The sequence below is a fragment of the Salvelinus namaycush genome, chromosome 21 (assembly GCF_016432855.1).
Source record: "Salvelinus namaycush isolate Seneca chromosome 21, SaNama_1.0, whole genome shotgun sequence".
Lineage (NCBI taxonomy): Eukaryota > Metazoa > Chordata > Actinopteri > Salmoniformes > Salmonidae > Salvelinus > Salvelinus namaycush.
This window is the reverse complement of record NC_052327.1, coordinates 51904468-51914715: the sequence shown is the minus strand read 5'-3', so window position 1 is coordinate 51914715 and position 10248 is coordinate 51904468. Positions and strand designations below refer to the sequence as shown.

Genomic DNA, 10248 nt, shown 5'->3' with positions numbered 1-10248 from the left:
AAGCATCCTATTTACAGAACTTTTATTGAAGTATAGATTTTCAGTACTCTACCCATCTGTGCAAATTATACATAGCCTAACTATAACATGTGGGCGAACATCCACACTGGAGTTAAATGTATCATTCTACCGTAGGCCTACATCTGTTAATCAACTGATGGCCCAAATCAGCTCATCAACTCAACTAGGGGGGAAAAAACTGTAGCATAATACCGTTTTTCACACCTTTCAATATGTGGCTAATAATATGATAGGCTAATGGATAGCCTACAAAATGTAGCCTATTTGAATATAATCAAATTAACAAGGGGCCTATTGCAACCATCGATGGTACTAGATTATCGGCAGCTGGTGTCTAGTTAAACCATCAATATACGCTAAATTCACCAGCACAACTGATCTTAATTGCAACCATTATTAGTCACCTCATTACCGCTCCCTAAAAGATGTCGGTGTTACCTTAATCAGAGATGTGTATTTAATGGCGGGATGCTCATGTCTCCGCAATAACAATGGGAGTCGTTGTCCCAAAGGCAGAAAGGCAGGCAGGAAGTTTAGCTCTTCATATTAAACCCATAGAAACACGTTCGGCTTATTCTGGACAGATTTTGGCAAGAGTGAGCCTTCTGGTCGCTAAATCCGGAGAAATGATGGACCATGTAAAAAAAAACTGCAGTAGTGCTGTCCGGTTAGAACATGATGTTGAGGCCCGTCAGTGTAATCCTGATAGTCACCACCACACACACACACAGCTGTTTCCATTTGAGGATGTTTATATGATTTTTGTAATCCGAATGACTTGGAATCTTATTGTTATGGTTATTTCAATGCATGCGCAACATTCAGACATTCGTGTTACTGTCGACAATAAAAAGTCCTCAGAAACATGGCATCTTCTCCCTTCAGATGACGATAACGCTCTGACCTGAATGGGCGGGTGCACTGTCCAGATGTGCATTTCCAAGCGCTCTGATTGGTTGGGTATGGCAGGGCTATGGTGGGTAAGGGATAATTTAGGTAGGCTGAGCAGCCAAACTAACGGGATTTAAGCGGAAACTGAAGGGACTGTGAGGGGAAGTTAGGTAGAGAGGAGAGGAGCAGGACAGCTTTTATTAAAGCCACCCCAATATTTCTCATGGAAATATTAACATCCACGAAAAGGCCTCTAACCTAAATGGCACAGTCTCTAATGGGGGCCACAGTATTTAAAGGACATCAGTCTCTGAAAAGCCACAGGCCTCGAAAGGAATCTTATTGCTAGCGTGCCAAATCTTACCCGGCAGGACAAGGGGGCCACCCCGTGAGGGCGGTACACAGATACGCAGAGATAGTCTTGGGCCACCCCATGGAACACCACGTGGGTGCGGGAGTGCCCTCTAACTGGGCTGGTGCAGGGCAGCTGGGCCCCATCCTTAGACGCCGAGTGCAATGCTGGAGGCTGGCCACGGCTGAAGCAGGTGGCTCGCCTACTGCGGCGGAGGAATGTGGCATGCCGGCCACAACTGTCGTTGGCAGCTCACTGGCTGCGGCTGAGGCTGGTGACACTTTCCCCACTGCTGAAAGCAATGACTGTCATGGTGGCGCATGTGGGGACCCCTGGGTGAGGATCATCAGGGATCTGAAGGCAGGGGTCGGCTGTGCCCCAGAGACAAGGTCAGGTGGTCTCCCATGTGGGACGGGCTAAGAGTCGTCCAAGGCTGGAAGCAAGCCACCCCCAGAACTAGAGACAGCAGGCCCTCCGGGTCAGGGAACAGTGGTTCCCTCAGGTCAGGGAATGGTGGTTCCCCCAGGTCAGGGATCGATGGTTCCCCCAGGTCAGGAAGCAGAGGGCCTAGCAGGGCAGGGGACTTGGAACCCCGTACTAAATCTGAGTACTGCACGCCAGGTATAGTGGGAGGCTGCAGCAAACCTAGCCAAGCAGGGAACGTATAGTCTAGTATAGTGACTGGGTGCAGGCTGAGGGCTGTGAACTGTCTAACTGCACACCTAGAAGAGCAGATAACTGGGTCTAGCGGGACGGGAGACCCAGGGCCTAGAACTAGGGCAGGTGGTTTGGCATGTAGCACTGAGGGAGCTGACTGTTGGCGACTGAGGCTGGGGGCTGCCGACCAACTGAGGGCAGATGCTGCAAACCTAGTGGGGCAGAGAACCTATAGCCTGGCGGAGCAGTGGACTGAGGACCGACTAGAGCTGGAGACCGCGAAACTAGAACGGCTGAAGGCTTGGGGCCTAATGCTGATAACTTTAGGCTTGACAGGGAGAACGTATCTGGACCTGACAGGGAAACCGACTCTGGACCCGACAGGGAAACTGACTCTGGACCTGACAGGGAAACTGACTCTGAACCTGACAGGGAGAAAACGAAGCTGAAACTGACAGGGAGAACGACTCTGAACCTGACAGGGAAAATGACTCTGAACTTGACAGGGAGAATGACCCTGGACCTCTCAGGGAAACTGACGCTGGACCTGACAAGGAAACTGACTCTGGACCTGCCAGGCAGAACGACTCGGAACCTGACAGGGAAACTGATGCTGGACTTGGAGAATGGTAGAGCTCTAGGCCTACTAGAGAAACTGGTACCTTTGAGCCTAGCGGGGCAGGAGCCTGTTGACCCACCTGGGCTATGGACTGAGGGACGACTAATGCTGGAGACCAATGACCTAGTGTAGCTGGAGACAACAGACCTCGTGCAGCTGGAGACAACAGACCTCGTGCAGCTGGAGACCAATGACCTAGTGCAGCTGGAGACAACAGACCTAGTGCAGCTGGAGACCAATGACCTAGTGCAGCTGGAGACAACAGACCTCGTGCAGCTGGAGACAACAGACCTCGTGCAGCTGGATACAACAGACCCCATGCAGCTGGAGACAAATTACCTAGTGTAGCTGGAGACAAATTACCTAGTGCAGCTGGAGGCAACAGACCTCGTGCAGCTGGAGGCAACAGACCTCGTGCAGCTGGAGACAACAGACATCGTGCAGCTGGAGAACAATGACCTAGTGCAGCTGGAGACAACAGACCTCGTGCAGCTGGAGAACAATGACCTAGTGCAGATGGAGACAACAGACCTCGTGCAGCTGGAGACAAATGACCTAGTGCAGCTGGAGACAACAGACCTCATGCTGCTGGAGACCAATGACCTAGTGTAGCTGGAGACCAATGACCTAGTGTAGCTGGAGACCAGTAACCTTGTGCAGCTGGAGACCAATGACCTTGTGTAGCTGGAGACCAATGACCTAGTGCAGCTGGAGACAAATGATCTAGTGCAGCTGGAGACCAATGACCTAGTGCAGCTGGAGACCAATGACCTAGTGTAGCTGGAGACAAATGATCTAGTGCTAGGGACTGAGGGCAGAAGAGGGCTGAGGACTGAAAACCTAGCACAGGTAACTTGTGGCTTAACAGGGCAAGAGGATCTAAGCCTGGCGGGCTAAGGAGCTGTGGGCTGACTATGTCTGGAGACTGCGAGCCTAGTACAATGAACTTGGGGCCTTGTAAGACTGGGGGCTCTAAACCTGGTGGGATAGGCCTAACAACTTAGGCAGGGCAGGAGAATGCAGAGCTGCAGATGGGGCAGCTAACTTATGGCCTAGCATGGCAGGGGGCTCTAAGCCTGGCGGGCTAGGACACTGTGTACCCAACAAAGAGGGGGTATGCGGTACATGCAGGGCAGGATACACTAGACCTACTTGAGGGTCAGGACAGACTTGGCATACTGGGAAGGCAGGGAACTCTAAACCTGACCCTACCGGGATGAAAGACACTGACTCTGTTGGGAAGAAATGGAACTCTGACCCTACAAGGAAGGAAGGGAACTCTGACCTTACCGGGGAAGGAGGGGAACTCTGACCCTACCGGGAAGGTTGAGAACTGTATCTCTACCGGGAAGCAAGGGAATTCTAAACCTGACCCTACCGGGAAGGAAACTCTAAGCGTACCATGGAGGCAGGATACACTGGAACCCCTTGAGGGGCAGGACACTGAACGCCTGGTTACTTTACACTGAACGCCTGGTTACCAGCAGGTCCCACCAGGCTGTGACTGGAGAGGCCTCAACGTCTGGGCTGTACTTGACCTCTGCAGTAGCTGCAGGCTGTGGCTCCATCCAAGAAGCAGGCTGTGGGCCAGGAGCAGTGAGGGAGTCCTGAGGGAGAGCAGGTGGAGTCTTTGAGGCTGAAGGTTCCAGGGTAGCAGACAGTCAAACCTCGGATACCCGAGCGGCCAAGATGGACGTCTGTTGGGAGAGCGGCTGGACCACCTCGGGGGGAGGTGGCGTTCTTGACTCTCTGGCAGATATGAGGTAGGCTCCAGCCCGGGGGTCCTGGAGCGACGAAGATCTGATGAAAAGCTGGGCCACCTCGGGACATAGTGGGGGTCCCAATGGTCCCGTGGAGGTGGTGAACACTCAGGCCGGGAGCTCCTGGAGTAGTGTCTCTCATGGGAGTAGCCGGGCTGACTTGGGGAGTACTGGCAGTGATGGAGCTCCCGTGGCGGTGACAATGGCTCTAGCCGGAGTGGTGGTGGTGGTGGTCAGGAGAGTAGTGGCGGTACCGGTGCTCCCACGGTGGTGACTCAGGCGGGGAGAGCCTAGAGTACGCCCTCCTGATCTCTTGCTGCTTGTGACGTAGGTACTCCCATTCTCTCATCAGCTCCCAACTGGTGAGGGTGTAGTCACTCCCTGACCACTGAGGAGGCCTGAAGCAGGGCTGGTAATCTCTTAGATGAGAGAGGTTTGTAGGGCCTCACAACTCATCTTCCTCATGTGCATGATGGCTTTGTGTGGCGTTGAGGGCTGAAGTGGGTGGTGACAGGTGTCTCGTATGTCTTAGGGATGCAGGATAACTCGTCTGTATCCTGGGGCGTGGAAACAACTCCTTTAATGGCTACTTCAACATCTCAATTATAGCAGATCAGAATCCGACGATACGAAGGACCATGTAAAAGCTATTGGTCGCTAAATCTGGGGAAATGACGGACCATGTAAAAAACTGTTGGTCACTAAATCAGGCATGAAGGACCACAGAAAAACGTTTGGATGTTATGCCCTCACCCATCTGAGCGGTCGGCTGTGAATGCCCTCACCCACTATATACTTATAACTGATTGGTTTGGTTCTGCCCTTCGGTTGACGATAACATTCTGACCTGACTGGGCGGGTGCAGTGTCCAGATGTGCATTTCCAAGCGCTCTGATTGGTTGGGAATGGCAGGGCTATGATGGGTGAGGGATAACTAAGGTAGGCTGAGCAGCCAAACTAACGGGACTTAAGGGAAACTGAAGGGACTGTGAGGGGAAGTTAGGTAGAGAGGAGAGGAGCAGGACGGCCTTTTTTACACTTCTTCTCTGCCTTAGTCCTGCTTGTGTAACAGGGTTATATTGGTGATTCCCCTTGCCACTTTATTGTTAAGCCAATGGGTTTTTGGTTTTAGTTTTATCTTGCCTTCACCTACTCAACATGTCATCTTATTGGCTGGTTTGCGTAGCTTGCTTACGAGGGGGGATGTTTCAGTTAGAATCGTACAAGTGAACAAGCACCAAACCAGCGGTAAGTTGTTGGTTGCAAAGCACTGTACGTCAAAAGTGATTTTTATACTCCCAAGTGATGATTTAAATGTACAATTTATATCAATTTGTTTGTAAATGTTATTCAAACATCACACATAAGATGCAGTGTTTTTTGGAGAATATTGGTTGTGCATTTTGTTGTAAAGAATTCCCGCCAGTACTAGCTAGCAACTTACTGTGTCTGGTGGGGGGGTTCATATATTTTGTACAGTGCGTGAGTGCAGAGTTGGATGGTGAGCCGTGCATTGCATGACGTGCAATTTTGTGCTGTTCCTATCAGGTACATTGTTAAAGATATTATATTGTATATTGTAATTGTATTATTTTGGTAACTACATGCCCAGTGAACAAGCACCAAACCAGCGTGCGTGAGTGCAGAGTTGGATGGTGAGCCGTGCATTGCATGACGTGCAATTTTGTGCTGTTCCTATCAGAATAAATCTCCATGACTGGTGCTACACGTTGGAGTTCGTGTCGACGATTGATTGTACACAACGCAAGCAGAGTACTGTTACACTTGCAACCAAAGTATTTTGTTATCGGAACAACTTAGTCCTTTTTTAACAGACTAAGGGAAATGTATCTATTTGACAAGCATTCTGTACAATATTAATAACTTGTTAACCACAGCAAATCTACTGTGGCAATTTACCCGAAACTTTGTATGAATGGAAACTAATGCTGGTGTAGCCTAATGTTATTATTTTATTAGTTTCCTATTTATGTTATCCAACATTGTCTGGTATGATCATTTCTTATCAAGATCGAGGTAAAATATCCCTTGACTGTCCATTTTGTAATGTGACCATAAATCAAGTCAATCGGGGGATTGAGTTATTAGTGCCAGAAGGGCGTGCACTGGAATCGAACCCATGATGACTCGGTATGTCTATATGTGCACACGGAAGGCAGAGGCCCTAACAGCTCTGAATATATTCATGCTTGTGCACTGTGTCCATGTGAGCCCTGTGGAACCTGGCATCGACCTCTATGTTGCCTTCCATTCTTGGTGTGAATGACTTGAGGATATCCTGTTGACATGAGGGTCTCCTGCACCCATGTGTATGTGTGTGTTTGTGTGTGTGTGTGTGTGTGTGTGCCCCACAGCAAACTGAATAATATATTTTTTTCAGCACACCTATAGTAAACCATGTCCACTACATTACAGTTACTGAGTTACTTATTTACCGATTCACATATGCCATATTTACTCTGGGAAAGAAGTGTCTTTCAGAGGCAAATGAGGTGACTGGTCATCAGTTAGGGCTATTTTCAGCTTCATCACCAATGGGGAAAAGATGACAAGTGAAAAATGATGGAGAAATTCTACAACAGGATTCCTAACAGTAATGATGAAAGTGGCATTCTTAGAACCGTTTTTTATTCTAACCCATTTATCAGCCTGTAGTAAAGCCATTACTCTGACTGTTTGTTTACTGTTTGTTTCCGTGGAGACAGAAGCCCCTGACGACTTGGCCTGACCTAGACGGTCGTTGGGTAACAGATTATCGCAGGTGGCAAAACGTCCTTACACTGACATTTAACTCTGACATCCAACCCTGGGTCTGTATAGATAGAGGGGGCAGTTAAGCTGTGTCCACTATGTTCATGGTCACCCATTCACAAAACATTTGATCACCACAAAAGTGAACTTCATTGGCCATCAATTAGCAAGCTGTGATCGCATGGGTTGGGTACATAGGCTACTGCATCAAACTGGTTCCCTTCTGGAGTGTAGATGCATCTTGGGTTTGGTGCTTCAGTTTTGACACAGACATTAATCAACTGTGTTCCTAGGAAAGATTGTTGATCTTGTTTCGGATTATTTCTCACAGTCTTCAAAGTACATCATGTGTGAAGCATATGAAACCGGAGCTCCAAGTTGGTGGACAAGGTTGTGTAAGAGAGAGATTCATTTACAGTGTGGGCCTACCCTACAATCATCTGTAGGAACATGACACAAACAAAAGAGAAAAGAAAACTCTCCCTTAGAGGGTTGTAGCCATTCTTAATTGTACAGGTATGTAATGCTACTTACCACATGTTACATACAGAACATATTAAACTGCAAACATGTTGCACTTTAATGCACAACTGCTTTTGACTTAGGCCTACATCCAATATCAGGGGATAATAAAATCTAAATTTGGGGAGCTAAACTCTTGACTACTTCTTCTCCTCTTACAGGCCTCGTCTAGTCGATTCAGAATCAGTGGTTCTTATTAGGACGACATGGGCACCGAAAGCAGTACGGAAAGTGTCATTCAACCACTCTCTCTCTCTCACCTCTCTTACAAACCACTACCGAGCAGTTCTTCTGTTACGGAGGCAACAGGACCTGAGTGGAGGTTACACTATAATTGGGGTGAGCATACATGTCGCTGTTTTTTTACACCCCCAGTCTCTCTGGGACCCCAAATGCTAGGTCACATTTCTGCGAGAGGCCCCCTGTTCCAAGTTGTAAAATGGAACCCTATAAGTGCTTGGAATAGGGGGGGGGGGGTATTTTGGCAGAGGTTTCCTGAAGACGTTATCCACTGTGGGTGCTCAGGTGTCAGTCAAGCTAGCAGTTTCCATTGGCCCGGTCCAGGAGGGCCCCTGGTTGGATATGTGAAGCTGGTGCTTCACACTCTGCTTCCTGCTTTAGAACCCCTGTGGTTATTTCTGATTGGTAACAAGCATTCAAAATGCAACAGGAAAAAAAGACCTTGTAAAATCTACAGAGTTATGATTATTTTTGTGTAGGCAGGGGCTACAGTTTATACGGTTAACTAAAGGACACTTGGACAGTCCTTTCAAAAACATTATGGCTGTGATTTGTTTCTCTGAAATAATGATATTAGAGAACTGGTCAACACTGCAAGTCCTGAGTAGATGAAACTTTAAGAAGGGTAATAGGTGTTTACTAGTTGAGTTAGATTTAACAACATGTCACAGGGAGAGCAGTGAGTGACAGTGCAGCAAGTGTCATCACGTCAGTCAACCTGGGGAGGGCATCTGGTAGTTTAAAATGGTGTGAATATGATCAGCATCAGTGTAGACAGCCAACGGTAGCAAGTAGACTAACTGGATTAGATTTCAGTACCTTCTGCAACTAAAAAGTGTATGCATTTAAATGGAGGAAACCATCAAGAAGCAAACTTTTCCTGGGCAGTAAAAAACTACCGAGAAAGTGATAGTTGGGGCCGTGGAGGTGAGTGAAGCCCTTACCCTTGAGAAGGGTAAAAGATGACTGTTGTGTCCTGTGAGATCCAGGACGAGACTGTGGTAGTTTCTCCCCTCTACCAAGATGATTGCGACATGGAGCGGGGCGATCAGGAGTGCAGCGAGAGGGTCGTCATCAACATCTCGGGACTGCGCTTCGAAACTCAACTGAAGACCCTCTCGCGCTTTCCCACCACGCTCTTGGGAGACCCGCGTAAAAGGATGCGCTTTTTCGATCCGTTGAGAAATGAGTACTTTTTTGACAGGAATAGACCCAGCTTTGATGCCATCCTCTATTATTACCAGTCTGGAGGAAAGCTTAGGAGACCTGTCAACGTTACCATGGACATTTTCATGGAAGAAATGACATTTTATGAAATTGAAGAGGAAGCCATAGATATGTTTAAAGAAGATGAAGGTATGATCATAGAGGTGGAACGTCCGATGCCTGACAACGAGTTTCAGCGCCAGTTGTGGCTTTTGTTTGAGTACCCGGAGAGCTCAGGGCCTGCCCGGATGATCGCTGTAGTATCAGTCAGTGTGATTGTAATATCCATTGTGATCTTCTGTCTAGAGACTTTACCACAGTTCAGGGAAGATACCAGCGCAGACCTACCATTAAGTAATCACCTTACCACGAATGGGACTACTCTCCATAAAAAAAACAATCTATTCACAGATCCGTTTTTTATGGTGGAGACACTTTGCATCGTGTGGTTTTCCTTTGAGTTTATCGTGAGGTTTTTATCTTGCCCGACCAAACCGGCTTTTTTCAAAAACGCAATGAACTCCATCGATATCTTAGCGATTGCACCTTATTTCATCACCCTTGGCCTTGAACTAGCAGAGCAACAGGGAGCAGGAAACGAGCAGGCCATGTCGTTAGCCATTCTCAGAGTCATCCGTTTGGTTCGAGTGTTCAGGATTTTTAAACTTTCCAGGCACTCCAAGGGTCTCCAAATTCTGGGCCAGACACTCCACGCCAGCATCAGCGAACTCGGGCTTTTGATATTCTTTCTTCTCATAGGGGTTATTCTGTTCTCCAGCGCTGTTTACTTTGCAGAGGCAGACGACCCTGAATCGGGATTCTCAAGTATCCCCGCCGCCTTCTGGTGGGCGGTGGTGTCCATGACTACGGTTGGATATGGAGACATGTGCCCGGTTACTATTGGTGGCAAAATAGTGGGATCTATGTGTGCCATCGCAGGAGTGCTGACCATAGCCCTACCTGTCCCTGTTATCGTGTCCAATTTTAACTACTTCTACCACAGAGAGCGTAATGACGAGGAAACCGCCGTGTATAGCCACGTGACTTGTGGTCAACAGAACGCTTCATTCGGAGAATTCAAATCGACCAGCGACAGCAGACAGTCCCTCGCCAAATCAGAGTACACGGAAGAGGATTCTTGCGCGACAATCAGATTAACAAACTTCAACCCATTTGAACATTACACTGGCAAGCTGACGGATGTATGA

At 48.2% G+C, this 10248-nt stretch overlaps 1 protein-coding gene across 1 annotated transcript; it reads left to right on the top strand.

Annotated features, from left to right (window-relative positions):
• The first annotated feature begins 8796 nt into the window (after positions 1–8796).
• LOC120066783 (shaker-related potassium channel tsha2) lies at positions 8797–10248 on the top strand. Its single transcript, XM_039018252.1, has one exon. The coding sequence runs from the start codon at positions 8797–8799 to the stop codon at positions 10246–10248; it is 1452 nt and encodes a 483-aa protein (XP_038874180.1).

What these genes read in the sequence shown, in the direction of transcription:
- LOC120066783 (XM_039018252.1), top strand. Translation starts at nt 8,797, where the DNA reads ATGACTGTTGTGTCCTGTGAGATCCAGGACGAGACTGTGGTAGTTTCT.